General features: G+C 56.6%; 7 protein-coding genes across 7 annotated transcripts; 3 read left to right on the top strand and 4 right to left on the bottom strand.

Annotated features, from left to right (window-relative positions):
• Positions 1-782: 782 nt before the first annotated feature.
• On the bottom strand, positions 783-2,741 carry QBC33DRAFT_302981 (histone deacetylase phd1). Its single transcript, XM_060423413.1, has one exon. It carries the CDS (start codon positions 2,433-2,435, stop codon positions 948-950), a length of 1,488 nt encoding a protein of 495 aa, XP_060286077.1. The 5' UTR covers positions 2,436-2,741; the 3' UTR covers positions 783-947.
• Positions 2,742-3,280: 539 nt separating this feature from the next.
• On the top strand, positions 3,281-4,932 carry QBC33DRAFT_301264 (putative phd-finger domain-protein). The gene has a single exon (XM_060423405.1). The coding sequence runs from the start codon at positions 3,339-3,341 to the stop codon at positions 4,863-4,865; it is 1,527 nt and encodes a 508-aa protein (XP_060286076.1). The 5' UTR covers positions 3,281-3,338; the 3' UTR covers positions 4,866-4,932.
• Positions 4,933-5,421: 489 nt separating this feature from the next.
• Positions 5,422-8,250, bottom strand: QBC33DRAFT_301735 (putative UTP--glucose-1-phosphate uridylyltransferase). Its single transcript, XM_060423408.1, has 5 exons — positions 8,208-8,250; positions 7,764-8,058; positions 7,071-7,166; positions 6,936-7,021; positions 5,422-6,870 (listed from the first exon to the last, which is right to left on the bottom strand). The coding sequence occupies exons 2-5, from the start codon at positions 7,869-7,871 to the stop codon at positions 5,580-5,582; spliced, it is 1,581 nt and encodes a 526-aa protein (XP_060286075.1). The 5' UTR covers positions 7,872-8,058; positions 8,208-8,250; the 3' UTR covers positions 5,422-5,579.
• Positions 8,251-9,321: 1,071 nt separating this feature from the next.
• QBC33DRAFT_529382 (uncharacterized protein) lies at positions 9,322-10,449 on the top strand. The gene is made up of 2 exons (XM_060427145.1): positions 9,322-10,065; positions 10,121-10,449. Exons 1-2 carry the CDS (start codon positions 9,535-9,537, stop codon positions 10,280-10,282), a joined length of 693 nt encoding a protein of 230 aa, XP_060286074.1. The 5' UTR covers positions 9,322-9,534; the 3' UTR covers positions 10,283-10,449.
• Positions 10,115-11,589, bottom strand: QBC33DRAFT_529379 (Dihydroneopterin aldolase-domain-containing protein). The gene is made up of 2 exons (XM_060427144.1): positions 10,756-11,589; positions 10,115-10,705 (listed from the first exon to the last, which is right to left on the bottom strand). Exons 1-2 carry the CDS (start codon positions 11,449-11,451, stop codon positions 10,499-10,501), a joined length of 903 nt encoding a protein of 300 aa, XP_060286073.1. The 5' UTR covers positions 11,452-11,589; the 3' UTR covers positions 10,115-10,498.
• A 961-nt stretch (positions 11,590-12,550) lies between these two features.
• Positions 12,551-14,733, top strand: QBC33DRAFT_302654 (glycoside hydrolase). Its single transcript, XM_060423409.1, has 5 exons — positions 12,551-12,842; positions 12,901-13,359; positions 13,429-13,639; positions 13,718-13,906; positions 14,009-14,733. Exons 1-5 carry the CDS (start codon positions 12,693-12,695, stop codon positions 14,365-14,367), a joined length of 1,368 nt encoding a protein of 455 aa, XP_060286072.1. The 5' UTR covers positions 12,551-12,692; the 3' UTR covers positions 14,368-14,733.
• A 110-nt stretch (positions 14,734-14,843) lies between these two features.
• Positions 14,844-16,806, bottom strand: QBC33DRAFT_529375 (uncharacterized protein). The gene has a single exon (XM_060427143.1). The coding sequence runs from the start codon at positions 16,797-16,799 to the stop codon at positions 15,165-15,167; it is 1,635 nt and encodes a 544-aa protein (XP_060286071.1). The 5' UTR covers positions 16,800-16,806; the 3' UTR covers positions 14,844-15,164.
• Positions 16,807-17,617: the final 811 nt, after the last annotated feature.

The following is a 17,617-nucleotide window of genomic DNA, read 5'->3' as shown; positions in this document are numbered from 1 at the left end:
TGCCTGGATGCTTGGATCGTGGGGCAAGCTTGAGCTTTGACAGTTGGTATGGGTGGTTAGGTTATTTTTGGACCAAGAGTCGGATCACCTTACACGTAGACGTAGGCCCAAAAGCTGGACGATAGGTACCTCACTAAAAGTTCTATGCGACCCACAGAAATGGCTGCCGAAGAGGGCCGCAGGAGGCCGCAGCAGTGAGGCCACCCGTCCGGCATCTACTACCACCTAGGTAGGTAGCGTAATGTTAATAGTGCAGACTGGATCATGAGTAGGTACCTAGGCTTCGAATCAATGGGATGGATAGGGGGCGACATTTATCATGATTCGGCGAATGAAATGGGAAAGAAGGGGGCAGAGAATTGACAGGAGAGAGATTTGGTGCAACCACCACCTGAGCGGGCCCGCCACACCTCCTTGGGACGGAAGGAAATGGGACTACCCGTCAGCTGCCTCAGTCGAGGTTGATGGCACCAACAGCATCGAGAGAAAGAGAAAAAGAGGAGACGTAATCGATGTAGTCTGCAATGCAATCCACACGACCACAGGCATGGAAGTCATAGTGTGGCCCTACATTAGATATGCATGTATGTACCTTATATGTGAGAGCACAACTTAAACGTCATGTCCCATTTTTAGCTAGCAAGGCTAGGTACCTCTTCTTCGCACGATATCTCCATCCAATCCATCACCACCAACCGGCGCGTATTTGTTAAGACGTAATGACGTAATGCCAAAGAAATTAAAGGAAAATGCAACACAAGGATTGCCATGAGTCCCAACAGCCCAACCAAACTCCAAGAGCCGGCCATCGCGCAATACCCTCACTAACTGGCAATTGGTATCAGACCTGATGACCCCGATAGACGCCCTGACACGGAACATATCCCTTCCAGACCTCATCCCTCCCTTCCCTTAGGTTCTGCAGCATGGACCTGAGTGAGTGGTGCCTATAACTCCATCGCAATCCCGACGCCTTCCTCTCTCGTCCTCCTCAGCCTGTCGTTCTTCTCCTCGCTTTCCTCTTTCAACCTGGCCTCGACATCGTCCCTGATCCCGCCAAGATCTGGCGGGATGGTCTTGTACTGGACACTCGGTGCAAAGTTGACAAAGCGCAGCTGCTCGGTGACGTGCTGGACCATGTCCTGCAGGCGCTTCTGGGTGTTCTTATTCGCTCTCGGCTCGCCCAGGATCTGCTCCAGCGTCGGAAACAGCGTTTCGTGGTGGAAGTGGTCGCGCCAGGGCGTGTGCATCGGGATGACGGGGTCGATCTTGTCCTGGCAGTCGATGGCGATGGCCGTCTCGAAGGCCCAGGCCCGGGCCACGTTGCGCGGCGTGTAGCCGCCGCCGCCGAAGATAATCATGGGGATGCCGAGCTTCTTGCAGAAATTCACGCACGCCGCGTGGCCTTGGACCTGCAGGTTGAACCGACCAAGACGGTCGCCCGCCAGCGAGTCGGCGCCGCATTGCAGTGCGATGGCGCTCGGCCGGAACCGCTCGTTCACCTGCCCGATGATGCTCTGGAACAGCCACTCGTACTGCTCGTCGGTGATACCGTCGTTTAGCGGCACATTGATGGCGTGGTGGGCGCCGGGGTTGTGCTCGCTCTTGGGCCCGTTGTCTTCAAGCCCGCCGGTCCCGGGGAAGAAAACTTCGGGCTGGTACTTGTGGAAGGAGACGGTCATGACTCGGTCGGTAGAGAAGAAGGCCTCCTCGACACCATCACCGTGGTGGACATCGATGTCGATGTAGAGGACCCGTGGAAAGCACCGTAGGAGCTGCAGGATGGCGAGAACGATATCGTTGATATAGCAGAATCCTGACGCCTCGGATCTCTTGGCGTGATGCAGACCTCCACCCCATGAGACGGCGATGTCGGATTGCTTCGCGCAGATCTTCCGGGCCGCGTCAAGGGAGCCGCCGGCAGACATCGAGCAGTAATCATAAAGGCCATAAAACAGCGGGCAATCGCTACCTCCCAGGTTGTACTTAACCTCCTTGTCGGTGTCGACATCTCGCGGTGTATCTTCGGCTGGAGCAGTCCCCAAATAGTCGAGGTAATCATTGGAGTGGAACATATTTAACTCCTCATACGTCGCAGCCCTGGCGACGTAGTTGTCCATAGCGAAGGACATTCCGTACGACGTGACAAGGCTCTTGGTCAACGTCAGGCGCCAGGGCTTCATAGGGTGTGTCTGGCCGAAGTGATGCTTCTCCATCTCGGGGTTGGTGTGAAACGAGACATTGTAGCCCTTGGGCCTGGTGATGTTGTAGGTCTGGGCCGCGCGCTTGATCTTGTTAAAGTAAGTGGCATTTTCAAGGTCGGTAACGCTTCCCAGAGGCTTATAGAAGTCCTCCACGATGGGCTCATCGACATCCACATTGTGCGGGAGGTAGTTCGGCTTTGGTGGCTTGTATCTGAACGAGTCCATGGACATCGTATGGTATGGAGACCCCCAGTTGGAGAGCCTGGAAGGACCGAGACTAGTGTCGGGTAATCTGCAGGAAGAAGACGAAGGAGCCTTCACATAACGCGACTCGGATTCCGTTCAGATGAGAGGGAAAGGCAGAAAGTTGAAGATGCACACCAAGTAATTCGGGATTGACTTTGGACGAATGAGCAATCACCAACTGCTGTGGCAATGAGAACCCTGCACGGATCTGCTGAGCATGGAGGCACGAGACTAAGCTTCTTATAGCTTAGTTGCTTTTGGGTGTGCCACTTCGAGACAGGGCTGGGCCGAGGGACGATACTAGATGCAGTCTAGCGGCTTGATGGCAGGCAAGGGCCAAATAGGTCTAATTGGTGAGTTTAATGGGAGGCTGAACTTTTCCTCCCACTTTTCAACACCAAGTCGGCGAGATGCCATCATCTCGTTCCCCTCCCCACAAGCCCCCCCGTTGAACTCGAGGAAGTCTCGGGTTTTGCCGGACTAAGAGCATTGATCCTACCTCTGCGCCTGCAAGTTCCTGGTGATTGCTCTTGTTGGATTCTCTCTTCGGCGGCATCAAATCCGTGAGGTGAGCCACTCGAATTTATCAGTGTCCCCAGCTATCAGACACTTTGTCCGAATCCCGAGGCACATCATCATATTCACATCGTTTTCGCGTTCATTATCAAGCCGGCCCCTCCTGTGCTACACCTTTTTTTTTTTTTTTTTTTTTTTTTTTTTTTCAAATCGTTCTGCGTTTAGCAGGAGGCAGGCGTCGGTTAAGGCCCGGCGGTTTAGGGACCAATATATTTTAGACACCGGAAATAGTACCCGCCAATACTAGGGGTGTTTCTGTCTGCCTATCGCGATACATGCCATTCGCGGCTCGGCACGTCTTTGTTAACAACCATGCCTAGAGACGATCTATCCATCGACTTCGTCAGGAGGATGCCGCCACCCGAGGTCCTCGACCCGGCGCTGGTTCTTGACGAGTGGATCAACCGGGTGCAGAACCTGCCCGAGGAGATCCGCTTCGTCCAAGAGGAGATCGCTGACAAGGACCGTCAGTACAATGAGTGCATCAAGTTGATTGAGGAGAGGGACGCGCGCATACAAAAGTGGATCAAGGCGAACGGCAGCCACGAGCCTAACCCGCGCGAGGAAGGCTACCGCCAGACCATTCGCGAGAACTTCTCCCGCGCCGACCAGCTCGCGAACGACAAGATCGCGCTGACACAGAGGCTGCAACTCATAGTGGACAAGCACATCCGCAACCTCGACATCCAGATCAAGGCTCTCTACGACCGGAATGAGCCCGGCTTTACCGATCCCGACGAGATCCCCTCTCTCCTCCGGCCGAGCGCCGCCAACCATTCCGCCCCGTCGATACGGTCCGTAAACCCGTCCGCCAGTTTGGCCTCGGGCACGACCGCCCTCAACCCTATCCTCAACAACGCCTCCCAATCCTCAATCCGAGCCTCCAACCCTCAGATTAGAAGTACAATATCTCACCAGCAGGGCTCGGCATCCGCGCCCGCGACGCCCGCCGCGAGTATAATCCTGAACCGCCAGGCAAGGGAGAGTTCGGCCGGCCCAGGGAGCGGTGCCCCTAAGAGGGGCCCCCGCTCCAGCGTCGGCCTCGGCAACGCCCCGGCGCTGTCCAGCGGACTGGCGCGGCACTCCTCTCTGGGACCGGGGACCCCGAAGTCGCACACCGCGGCCGGGGTCCAGCGGGCGGGCAGCGCCGGGCCGAGAGCCACGACCAAGGGAACCGGCGCCGGCGTCGGCCGCAAGTCCGGCACCCCCTCGAGCACGGCCGGCCGCAAGAAAGGGACACCAGCGGCGGGCGGCGGCGCCGCGGGCGCCAACAAATCGGGCCTGTCCCGCGTGAAGCGGGTGGGCTCCAAGAACAGCCCGTCGTCGACGGCCGAGAGCGAGCTCTCGGGCGCCGAGAGCATCAGCGACGACGACTCGGACGTGCCGACGGGCGGGAGGGGCACCCCTGCGGCGCGGCCGGGCCCCAGCGGGCCGGACAAGGGCGCCAACAACAACAACAACAACAACAACAACAACAACAACAAGGAAGGTAGCCGCGAGAGGGAAGGTCCAGGCGGCGGCGGCGGCGGCGGCCGGGCGGGCAGCCAGGCGCAGGGAAGTAGCCAGCGGGATCGGGAGGGCAGCGCTAAGGGCGTGAGGGTAGGGGGACCTGGGGCGGGCGACGACGAGGATGCCATGGACGTCGACGACGATGAGGCGGGCGACGATAAGAAGTACTGCATCTGCCAGAACGTCAGCTTCGGCGACATGGTTGCCTGCGACAACGACGCCTGCCCCTACGAGTGGTTCCACTGGAGCTGCGTGGGTCTCAAGAGCGAGCCCAACGGCAAGTGGTTCTGTCCGGTCTGCACGGAGAATATGAAGAAGAGGGGGAAGTGAAATGGAGGTGGCCCCGGGTTGTTTGTGTCATGTGTTTGGGGATCATGGGAGGGGCGTTGGACTGGCGTCCTGAGCTGACAGGGCTTTTTTTTTTCTTTCTACGGGGACCAACCATGGCTGGTCGCTCTAGTTTGGCTATTTCGATTGAGATAAAGGGGTAAAGCAGGCGGGGAGGCGTTGTAGGGTTTTGCTGTCTAGGTAGCTAACACAACCTACATGAATAATTCCAACGAGGTCACATGGTTGAATACCTTCGCAGTCAAGCCCAAACCGCATTCGATACATCGCCTTCCTCGTAGGGATGTGTGTCTTGTGTGTATCTGTGTTTGTTCGTCTTTCGCGTCTTTGCGACAACGATCTACCAAGCCATGAGCTGGCAGGGGATAGCAGCTTCATCATCGGAGGGCATGTTCGCCAGCGAGATCAACTCCATGTTCAATAATTCCTATTCCGCGCATGTCTATGGCCGCGCACACCTGATTAATGCACCTATGATGAGGCTTCTAGCTAGCGGGCAATACCCATCACCTAGCAACCGACCTCATCCACTCTGCTAACCTCCTACAATCAGATTAAACTTAAACAGAAGGATAAACAGACATGAGTCTTCGTCGTCTCTGCAGGCCAGGCGCCTTAAAGAAGGACGCGTTCGCAGCCCGGGAGACCTGATGCCCAGCAACAAGACCAAAAAAAAAGAAAATAGGGAGTTGTCGTCTAGTGCTCTAGTAGACGCAAGCTTCCCTGGACGACGACGTTCTCAAGGATGGAGCCTGGCGGGATATCGATGGTTTGGCCTTCGGTGGCGACGATGATGACGGTCCCTTTGAGCGTGACACCACGGCCGAGGTTGACGGCACCGGTGATGGTGAGGTGGTCCAACTCGATGATCTTGGGGATGCTCGGGATCCGCTTCTGGAAGTCGGAGACCTTCTTGAAGTCGGTTCCCAGCTTGATGAGCGGGGCGTCGCCGAAGCGGCTGGAGCTCATTTGCAGCTGGCCGTGCTTGAGCGTGTAGAGGTCCGACTTGACGAGCATCAAATCGGAGCAGGTCTTGACGGGCAAGAAACGGCGGCGCGGCACGTTGACGCCGTGTGCGTTCTTGAAATGGCGGATGGCGGCACCGACGGCGGTCTCGAGCTGGATGATGGAGATGTCGCTCTCGCCCTTCTTGTCGCCAGGTATGGTCTTGCCGTTGGGGATGATCTCCATCTCAAGCTCGTCGTTCTCCACCACGCGCTTGACAGCCTTGAGGTTCAGCCAGATATTGTTGGTGTTGAAGTACTTGAACTTCTTGATAGACTTGAACTCGTTGACGTGCTCCTTGGGAACCTGTGCGATTTCAAGCAGTCGGACGCTGCCCTCGTAGTCGATAATGGTACCGCCCTTGACGTCAGCCTTAGTCTTGTTGGTGAGCTCCATGATGTACTCGGAGCCGGTCTCGACCATGTGCTGGAGGATGCGCAGATCAACCACGGCGCCGAGATTGTCGGCGTTGGAGAGGAACACGACCTCGATGCCGCGCTCAATCAGCTTGTCGAGGGTGCCCGAGTTGTAGAGAGACTCGAAAACGTCGCCGTGGCCGGGAGGGTACCAGTCCTTCAGGTCCGAGTCGAAGGACTTGGGAACGGGGAGGAGCGAGTCCTTGAATATTCTGGGGTATCTGGATTGGTTGAAGGTGAGGATGTCCACGTTATGGCCCTCGTACTTCTTGATGATGGCAGCGGTATCATCGTCCGTGTTGAATGAGTTCATAAGGACGATGGGAACGTTGGATCCGTATGTCCGGTTGAGGAACTCAACCTGGCGGACTGAGAGGTCCAAGAAAGACATGCCATCACGGACTTCGATAACTGACTTGGGACCGACACAGCCCATAGAGGTACCCAAGCCACCGTTGAGCTTGAGCACGGCGAGCTTGTTGAGGAAGCCCACAGATTCCGAGTTTGCCAGGTCCTCATAGTCAACTACCTGGCCTTGAGCTGGGGGGGCAATGCGATCCCAATTCCTGTCATCACACGGTTAGAACCAGGTTGTCCTCGGATTACTCGCAAGCGCCTCCGGGGCACATACACTTCGTTTCCCTTGGCCTTATTATTCAGATATCGCCGAAAGAGTGCGAAGAAATTGTCCATCTCAGTCTCGAACAGCTGCGACGACTAAGCGTTAGTTCCCTCTCCAAACCCATCTTGCTCATCCGCGACTCGCCTTCTTCTGGTCCGCATCCTTGACTGTCTCGGCGAGATTGGTGAGGTTATTGCGCATCTGGGCCGCAGCAATGTTGGTCGAGGTGTTCTCGAAAGCCTAGAAAGTAGCAGGTCAGTCAGATAGGTGCTATGAGGAACCGAGACGGCAAAAGAACCGTTTGCGATGATGGCACTTGCGAACTCGTCCTCGACGCCATCATTTTTTCCGTACTCGGTGCTCCTTGCAAGGGGAGCGTTGAAAAGGGGACCTTGGGTGAGAGGCCCATTTAGGAGACAGACAGGCATTTGATCCTCGCAGCCGTATTTAAAGATGGCCGAGAAACCTCTAGCCTTCAGGAAAATGCTGGAAGACAACATCTACCGAACGGAAGACAGAAGGCAGCAAACAGAACAAGCAGCACAAGCTGAGGAGAGAAGACGATGTCATGCCAGCGCACCAGCTACAACCTTCCTGTATGCGGGGGTGCAAAGGGAGGCTGTGACAGCCAGCAGCTCCGGATCACTAGACCCTTTGTTACACGGCACACACACAGCAGGCGCCAGCCGAGGCAGGAATAAGCGACCAATTGGCTCGTTGCATACATATGTATACGTGCTCACACACCCCACAAGGGCTGGGTTCTGCTAGAGGCGGAGGTGAATGTATGGGGAGGGCGGCAAGAGGTGATTGTGGATGGTGGTCCTAATAACTTACCATGTGAGACCGTGTCTTGCCATGGTGTTTCTTCGCGAAGACCTCGTCGGAATCGCCGTTGTTCGGCTTCAGGTGTGTCGGCAGGACACTCTTCACTGCTGATGCCATGATGTCTCTTCTGTCGTCCCAGCGTCTTGTATCTCAGAGTCGGGGCTCCGATATGCTTTTCGAGTCGTGGAGACGGTAGTTAGGGGTTGCAGGTATGACGGAGGTTGGAAAGCACGTTGTCGATGATGACAAAGGTGGGGAAGTTCGAGCTCGAAGGGGATCTGGGAAGATATTGATCGTATTTTTACTATGGGAGGTCTATTAGCCGGATTGACGTAATGCAGGGCTTCTCGAGTGAAGGGTCTGGAAGCTCAGGATTCCTTGGGCTCTAGTTCTGGTTATGGCAATGAGGGGCAACGGAACTTCGACTTGGATCAGCAAGTCCTGAGTACTCACACACTGTGGAACAGAGATTTCTCACAAGCTTGCTGTGAGACGAGCCAAAAAGCGAGGAGTGGGCCGAGGATGACGAGGTCACGAAAGTTGGATGGAAGAGGAAAGTGGAAGAACTGAAATGCTTTTATCATTGCTTGACGGTTGTTTATGATGAGAGCTCTGGAATGGCAATTCCATGTTAATTGCCCAAGTTACTAGTCCCCCCAGGGTACCTTTGAGGAACAGGGGTAGGGAATCTGGAAGGCAAGACTGCTCAAGTGGAGCAATTGGAGCGTCAGCTTGAGCAGCGTGGCGTCACAAGAACAGGGGGGGGGCAGCTTAACCAAGTTACTATTCCTTGGTGTAAGCTCTTGGCCGTTACCTTTTGGCCCCACCTAATATTCATCGCTTTCCTGATCGCGAATCTCAACACTCTGCCTTGCCTGTGGAAACTGTCGGCCAAGAGGCCTACAACGTAAGAAGTGTGCAACAAGTAACGAACAGCTTGGCTCATATGGAACCTGCCAACGACATTGACTCCCTTATTTTTCCGTACTGCGGTACACCAGCAGCAGCTGTTCTGCCGAAGTGAAAACTCAGTTATCGCCACACTGGTTATTCCTGTGGCTTGCAGCTTCCTTTCGATTTTCCCCGTTATTTCCCAACGCTGAAGGGTAGAGCGCTAATAAAAATGGAAGGAGAGGGACTTTTTTGCTCTCTCGTCTGGGCACTAATATAGAGGGGGCTGTAAATAACTCATCTCGCATCACGACAAATGGTCTGGATCGTGGCCGATGGAGTTGGCACACGGATTAAACCACAGGAAATAGGGCCTTCAAACTGGGCGTTGCAGGGATACCCAACTACCTACCTACCTAATATTACCTGTCAACCGTCTTGCAGCCTGGATTTGTGCAGACTAGTCAATGTGGCTGGCCGACTCTCTCTGAGTCTCAGCGAGGTTCACCCACCAAGCCGTTAGGAATTACCCCTGAAACTGATGCATCTGAGCTGAAAATGACCCATCAGGCTGGGCGCTTCTGGGTGGCGCTTATGCCTATCTATGCACTATGCAGTAGCTATCCGAACCCCTGCCTAATTATCCCATTCCTCTCTCGTATTGTATGTAGTATTTCCCGTAGTTTATCCTATCTCGGTCCCTATCGAGATTCTACACACTGCCTGACTGCATCCTGCCGCGACCCATCCTTTGTTCGTAGTGCGGACTGTCGGGCCGGGAGGGATCGGACACTCCGTGAAACCCCTCAACGGAGCAAATACCATTCTTCCAGTGGCGAGGGGAGAGACAATTGTCAGTCGCCCAGCCAGCCTCGCAACTTTGGGCGCGATGGGTAGCAAGGCGGAATCGATGCCTTACTGGCATGTCAACGTCCCTGAGGCCGAGAGAACGGACGAATGTCCGGATTTTCTCGTCTCCATCACGGACAAGGACCGTGGTATCATTAGCACTCCCGATGAGCAATATCACGTTCAGACTTGGCCTGAAGTGCAAAGGACGGTGGCCGGAAACCGGCTCGACTTGTTTCAGCGAGTTCCCTCCGAGCTCCGCCGCTATCTGGCATACATCTGGAAGCTCAAGCAGGAGTACGGAAGCATCCCGAACTTCATACTCAGGCAGAGGCTGCAATGGGAAGTGCCGATTGTGGCCAGGGGAAAGCCATTTGAGTTCGACGATGACCTGAAGATCTTGTGCAATGACTGGCCCTACGGCATCGATAAGAGGATCGTCCACCTGGTCGTCTGGACCAAGTTTGCGCTGAAGGAGAACCCCGAGACCGGAGACTTGACGGCAGCGGCGAGGGCCGAGATCGATGCCTACGTTCAGAAGACATTCTGTTCGAGGATGCCACGGGACCGGGTTAGTTCAGACGTTAACTTATGCACCCGAGGTGGTGATTGCTGACTTGGAGCAGGTAATCTGGTTCAAGAATTGGGCGTCTCTCCAATCCGTCCGCGCCATCGAGCATTTCCATGTAATGCTTTTCTACCCTGAATCTAACCCCGACACTGGGTTCGTAAAGGAGATTACGAATGGGGACATTCCAATGTCAGAAAGCACGAGAGCAGCAAGCTGACCTACTGCGAACTCGCCCTTTACCCCCATCTAAGATACTCAACGTAGACAGACGGTGCCGCCGCTACCGCCGCCGTGCTAGACCAATGTCGCAGGCCTCTGTCACAGATCCATGAATCCTCATAAACAATAGACTAGAGTTCAATACAAGCAGCAGTAGAGCGGGCCGAATGTCTTCCAAAAATCCAATGGCCTCAATCTAGAGTTGATTGATGCCTCAGTCGTTTTCGCGTACCACAATCTCAACGGCCGGACAATCTGCAAAAGGAACTGCCGTGGGTTTCTCCAGGCTAATCCTGACTTGCCAATCAAGCGGCGCCTCAAAATGATCGTTCTGCGTTAAAGGTCGGAAGCTGCCCAGTATCTTGCTGGCCAGCCGCGAACCCAGTGCTTCCAGCGTCTCAAAAGACGACTCCTCCATCGTCTAAAGGCCCGATTAGAGAATGTTTCCTGGCCTGAGATAATAAAGCCCACCTTGACGGCCAAATCTTCAATGGCCGTGTAGACGTCGCCGTACGGGCAAACTTTATCCAGCTCGATGTCGGCCACGACGACTTGCTTGGCATTCCTCTCGTTCGAGTTGACTCCAACCAGCGTCGGCACGCGGAGGCCATGCAGCCGTAGAGTTGTCGCATATCCCTCCACAAATGGGACGGCTCCCTGCAAACCGAACACTGAGCTGGCGGTCAGACTCACACCCTGGCCGAGCAGCGACGCCTTCGGGAGCGTGAGCGTGAGGGACATAAACCGCAGCATCGAGAGGTCCAGAAAGGCCTTCGCGTCCTCTCCTTCTCCGCCCTTCCCCCGACTCTCACCCTGGACATCCTGCCCCGTCAAGCAGTGCCACACGCCATCCAGGACAGCCCTCAGACTGGCCAGGGGCTTCTCCGGCGCAGGCCCGCCGAAGGGCTCGAGGCCCCGCAGGATGGCCTTGCTCAGGGTGCCGTAGTGGACCGTGTCAGCGGCGACGCGGTCCTCGGCCGAGGCCCGGGCGAACGGCCGCCGAAATGACAGCTCCGCCGACACCAGCAGGGGCTGCGCCTTGCCCGACCGGCCCCAGGCGTCGTGGCCCGCCGAGATGACCGCCTGGAGATTCCGGACCCGGACTACGGAGACGGGCTCGCCCGCGAGCGACTTGGCGGCCCAGGCGGTGATGTGGGGGGGATCCATTATGTGTGTTTTTGCCCCCTTGCTCTTGGATGTGCGGTTGGGAATGTATGAATCTGCGTAATTAAGATGAAACTGCTTGCTTGGTGGAAAAAAGGTGCCACTAAAAATCTAGTAAGATTTATACGAATTTACGAAACTTACCCTGACCAAATTCATCGATTACCAACTTCCTCCAGCTTTGACCACCAGTTTGCCAGAGTTCTTTCATATAGATAGGTACGATATTACGAGGGAGGGTTTAAGCTTTTTCTTCCCACATCAGCGATAGATTGCCAAGGACGGCAAGCTACAGCTATTGCTGCTGATTCCATACTGGCACCGGCTACACCCTTTGGGATTGAGCCTCTCGCATGCACACATCTAGCCAACTTTGTTGTTCCCAGTCTAGGTAAATGCTCAGATCCAGGGCATGATAGATTTACTCCCGGGAATACAGCAGGCCTCCCGTTCGAACCTACCGGCGCTGGACATTTGAGATGAGAACCAGAGTCCTGGACCGCGTTCTCAAGAAATAATTTAGCCTCGGGCTACCCAAAGCGTCCATACGAGATGACAAACCCATGGTGTAGTTGATGACCTCGGCCCTGGAGTCCGTCCTTTTGGGTGGTAATGTGCATCATTTAGACGTCTTTCTGGGCCCTCTCGGGAGCACTCCGAGGGAAGCAATTTGCCTATATTGCAAACCAATTCGAACCGCAATGCTTCCCGGATTCGCTTTACCAATGGGCGGGCTAGTAATTGCAGATCTTATGGTTTTAATCCCTCAGGACTCTATATCTGACATTTGTGGGGACGGATCAGCATGTGAGGCTACCTTCAACCATGTCCTCGGCGCTTCTCTCGCGGAGCCTCGCATCACGGGATGGGCGCATTTCCTGGGCGTAGAGGCGGTAGAGAAACTCTGGCAAGTGACCACGCCACTGCTCGAGCCTGTCATGCCGTGCCTATGGCGGTAGGGGCGCAGTCCCTGAACGGCGGCTTCTCTGAATACGGACGGTGCGGCCAAGTGTTCCGTAATCTCGGGCGATCGCCTTTTCGATCGTCACCCATTGGGGATTCCAATGGGCTCCGTGCCATATTGCGCGAAGTTCGTGGGAGAGAGCCTTCGTCGCCGAGGGCAGGCATGCGAGTATAAAGAGGGACACAGAGTTGCGCCTCTGTTCTGATCACTCTCACAGCATCCCTCTCAACAAACACTCCTCTGTTCTAGGAAGCACCTGTTCCCATCTCCAGATCTCACAATGTATCGAGCAGTTGCCGCACTCTCTTTCGCCAGCCTTGTGCTCGGCCAGCAGGCCGGAGATGTGACCGAAGAGAAGCACCCTGACTTGCCCATTCAGGTCTGCACGGACAGTGGTTGCACCACGGAGCAGACCACGGTTGTCCTGGACGTGAGCATCACCCAAGCCCCTGGATTCGGCTGTTCTAGCCTTCTGACACCGACCACAGTCAAACTGGCGTTGGACCCATGTTGTCGATGGGTACACCAACTGCTACGACGGCAACGAGTGGAACGCGACAACTTGCCCTGACGGCAAGACGTGCGCCACCAACTGTGCCATCGATGGCGCCGATTACGAGGCGACATACGGCATCTCCACTCCTTCCGAGGGTTCCCTGCAGCTGAAGTTCGTGACCAAGAACGACAATGGCGCCAACGTCGGCTCCCGTGTCTACCTCATGGCCAGCGAGGACAAGTACAGGATGTTCAACCTGTTGAACAAGGAGTTCACCTTCGATGTCGACGTCAGCAATCTGCCCTGCGGCCTCAACGGCGCTGTCTACTTCTCCGATATGGACGAGGATGGCGGCATGTCCAAGTACGAGACCAACCAGGCTGGTGCCAAATACGGCACCGGCTACTGCGACAGCCAGTGCCCAGTTGATATTAAGTTCATCAACGGAGAGGTATGCGACATTCCCCAACCCCGGTGTGCCTTGGACCCCCCTCGCTGACCAACGCGCCCCCCCTCAAAGGCCAATGTCGAGGGCTGGAACGGCTCTGACAACGACCAGAACTCCGGCTCCGGCTCTTATGGATCTTGTTGTTCAGAGATGGATATCTTTGAGGGGAACCTTGATTCCACGGCCTATACTCCTCATGTTTGCAAACAAGCCGGCCAGGTCCGGTGTGAGGGTGCCGACTGTGGTAACGGCGACGACCGTTACTCGGGCATGTGCGACAAGGGTATGTGAACCGTCCTCTACTCCTTCCCTGTTTTGTCTGCTCCTAGTTTGATCTGCTTGAGACTGACGCCCCGAACAGACGGCTGCGACATCAACAGCTTCCGCATGGGCAACCAGGAGTTCTACGGCACGAGCAAGACCGTCGACACCACGAAGCCGTTCACCATCGTCACTCAGTTCATCACCGACGACGGCACTGATACCGGCAACCTCAAGCAGATCAACCGCATCTACGTTCAGGATGGCAATGTCATCCCCAACTCGGCCGGTAAGTCCAGTCCCCCCCCCCACCGTCTTCATGGCGAACTCCGCGCGGGTGCCGCGCACGTGCCCATGCTCTAAAAACTAACTCCGCCTCCCCCTTCAACAGTCCAGATCGACAGCATCGACCCCGTCAACTACATCGACGACAGCTTCTGCGAGCAGCAGAAGGCCGCCTTTGGCGACAACAACTACTACGGCACCCTCGGCGGCATGGCGGCCATGGGCAAGGCGCTCCAGAAGATGGTCCTCGTCCTCAGCGTGTGGGACGACCACGCCGTGTCCATGAACTGGCTCGACAGCAGCTTCCCCCCCGAGGCCGACTCGTCCGAGCCCGGCGTCCTCCGCGGCCGCTGCGACCCCGCGGCCGGCGACCCGGAGACCGTCGAGGCCGCCCACCCCGACGCCTCGGTCATCTACTCCAACATCAAGTTCGGCACCCTGAACTCGACCTTCGCGGCTGCTTAAGATGTCATGTATGTATGCATTGTTTCACGCACACGGCATTACTTTCGGGGGAGGCAGACTCGTCCCAGTGGGGGCTGAGCACGCATAAAGCATATTGAGAAACGGTGTTTCTTGGGCAAAGCGGGCGAGAAATGGGCTTGCATGGGTGGATTTCTCCATACGAATAGAGATAGCTAGATTGAAATAATATTTGTCATCTCATCTGTATGGGCAGTAGCCCACGCCGAAGCCGTACTCCAGTTTCTGTTTCTATAAAACTTTGCCGGCCGTGATGATTCCACAGCATCCAAAGGCCCGAACATGGCTACTCGCAGGACGCTCCTGAAGTCCACGCCTAGGCCGAGAGCGGAGGTAGACACAATAGTGCCCTCTGCCCAAGCTACCATGGTACGGGCATACATTCCGGGTTGGATAAAGTGAGATTCAAGAACCAAAGGCACGTACTAACACACATCGAAGATGCTAAAAAAACGGTGTAATAGACAAGGATATTCATTATTCGTTCGTTACCAATTATATGACCTGTCTAGCCAGAACCCGAGCCCAGGTATACAGGAGTAGAGGAACAGGTTCAGGAAGAAAAGAGAAGAAAAAACCGAGAAGCAACCCAGAAGAAGGGAAGCACGAGAAACAGGACAAGAAACATATCTCAACAAATAGAAGTCGACATTATAAATCAACACAATCCCCTAAACTCCCTGATCATGCCATGCAACCCAGAAAACTTCCTTTCCTCCACCCGATTATTCTTTTGACGGCATCCATTCCATCTCCCCCCCTCCCTCCGCGAACCGAACTCAAAAGAACGGCCCATCCTGCATACTAACACTACTCGAGCCCGCATGTCTCCCCAACCCAACCGGGCTCGGACTCGCCCCGCCCCCCCCGACGCCGAGGCTCGCGCCCCCCGCGTCGCTGCTAGGCGTGACCATGCGAACCGTCGCGGCCCTCTTCCCCGGGGTGGCGGGCCTGGCGACGAGGACCTGGGCCGGGCAGACGACGACCTCGTCGTCGCCTACGCCGGCGTCGTCGCCCTTCCTGACGACCAGCGGGAACAGGACGACGCGCACCGTCGACCCGGCGGCCTCCCACTCCTCGTTAGTGGTGGTGGTGGTGGTGTCGCCGTCGGGGCCGCCGCCGGACCGTTCGTTCATGAGTTGCGCGTTGAACGCGACCGTCTCGACCAGGTCGCCCGCGTCGTCGTACTCGGGCTGCAGTGGCGGGAGCATCATGTACTCTGCGCGCTGGGTGCGCATCTCGATCGACAGGTCGACGGCCTCGCGCATGACGCGCCGGAGCTGGTTCTGGATCTGGTCCTCCATATTGCTCGGCGGCGGCAGGATGACCGACAGCGTCTGGAAGACGGCCTGCACGACCGCCTCGGTGTCCTGGTCGCGCTGCTGCCTGAACGCCGGCCGGCGCGCCAGGAGCGTGAGCGTGATGGCGCGCCACTGCCGCACCGCCTGCGGCGGCCCCACCTCGAGGAGCACCTTCTCGAGCGACTTGAGCTTCTGGCGCTGCTCGCGGTCCATGCCGAAGAGGTACCGCGTGAAGACGAACTCCCAGATCATGGTCGTCGTCATGCTCATGAAGATGTCGCGCCTCCGCACCCGGTCGCGGAGGTACTTGTCGACGTCGGAGCCGTCCAGCACCGCGTTGTCGAGCCGGTCGATGATCTTCTCGTCGTTGATCTCCGACGTGAGGCGGCACGCGCGCATGTCGCTGAACTTGCTGAACCGGAGCACCCACTGCTGCACGTGGGAGCACAGCTGCTGGCACCTGTGGTCGAAGTGATCGACGTCCTGGATGTTGAGGAACTCGCAGTCGCCGGCAGGATTGGCGGACAGGATCTGCTGCTGCATCTCCCGGATCTGCTCCTTGGTGGCTTCGAGCTGGGCGCGCAGGTCTGCGATCTCGGCATCCTTGTCTTCCAGCGTCCTGCTGTGGTGGTGGTGGGCGACGCGCAGTTGTTCGAGGTCTCGCGCTGCGTCGGCGTGTTGCGTCTCGAGCTGGCGGTAGCGCTCAGTGTGTGTCACGGCTATTTGGGCATTCGCGCTGCTGAGGCCTTCATTGACTTCGGTCAGGCGGTCGACTTCTTGTTGCAGGTAGGTAAGAGATTGTTTGAGGGAGTCGATTTCGGCATCGCGTTCTGCGACGAGGCTGACTGCGCGATGGCTCGATGATTGTTCGAATTGATTGCGTGCATCGCTGAGCATGCGGTTCTCTGCTAACAGCTGGTCTACCTTGGATTCGAGCTCGAGCACCTGCATGCTCTGGCGTCGGCGCATGCTGTGAGGTCGAGTCGGTGAGCGCGGGGAGCCAATGCGGCCCTCGCCGATGCCATCCTGTAAGGCGAAACAAGTTAGTAATTGAAACACGTGATGGAGAGAGAGTTTTAGTGGAATTGGGAGACTCACGTAGACGTCGGTCATGTCCTTGGCGCGGACACGGCCTTCGTTGGCGACAGGAGTGGTGTTTTGGGAAGCTCTGGAGCCGGCGATGGCGAGAGCTGTTGAGGCAGCTGCGGCCAAGCCGAGCGCTGCGGCTACACCACCACCACCGCCATCTTTTTCATGACCCTGGTCCTTGGCTGCCGAATCGGAGGCCAGCTCGGACTGGCTGCGTTGGCTGAGAGACACGGACCTCAGGTCGCCACTAACTCGCTTATCCACCCGACGCAATGGAGGGGTGCCTGACCAGGATCGCATGCTGCCTGGACTGTCAGGCCGCAAATTGAGATGCTCTGGCGTGCGCAATCGCGTGATGGCCGTATTGGAGGAAACCCGCCGAGGGCCCATTTCCAAGGGTTTGGGCGATTCTCGCAGGTGTTGTGGGCCGCCATCCGACACACTTCTTTGCCCGGGACTGGCAGCAAGTCTGGCAAATCCAGAACCCGGGGTAGTCGGCGGTGCATGTTCGTATCCCAGATCGTGTTGCCTTGGGCGCTTCCCGGCACCAACCTTTTGTGGCTCCGGAGTCCTTGGTGGCGGCGAGGGCTCGTGTAGCTTCGGAGCCCGATATTTGACCTTGTCGCCGAACGGGGACATCGTGCTTGCCTTGTCTCTGGTCTTGTCTCTGTCTCTGTCCCTGTCCCCAGACTTCGGAGTGTCGAACCTGTGCCTCTCGTCCCGTAGATTTGGCGAGAGCGCTCGTCCGCCGTGTTGCGTCTCGAAGACGCGGGCTCCCTTGACGGTCGGCGTCGTCTCGGGCCAATCTCGCAGGTGGACACCGCTGTCGCGATGGGTCTCTT

The sequence above is a fragment of the Phialemonium atrogriseum genome (assembly GCF_030411735.1).
Source record: "Phialemonium atrogriseum strain 8032-3 unplaced genomic scaffold QBC33scaffold_5, whole genome shotgun sequence".
NCBI lineage: Eukaryota > Fungi > Ascomycota > Sordariomycetes > Cephalothecales > Cephalothecaceae > Phialemonium > Phialemonium atrogriseum.
This window is presented reverse-complemented; position numbering and strand designations above follow the sequence as displayed.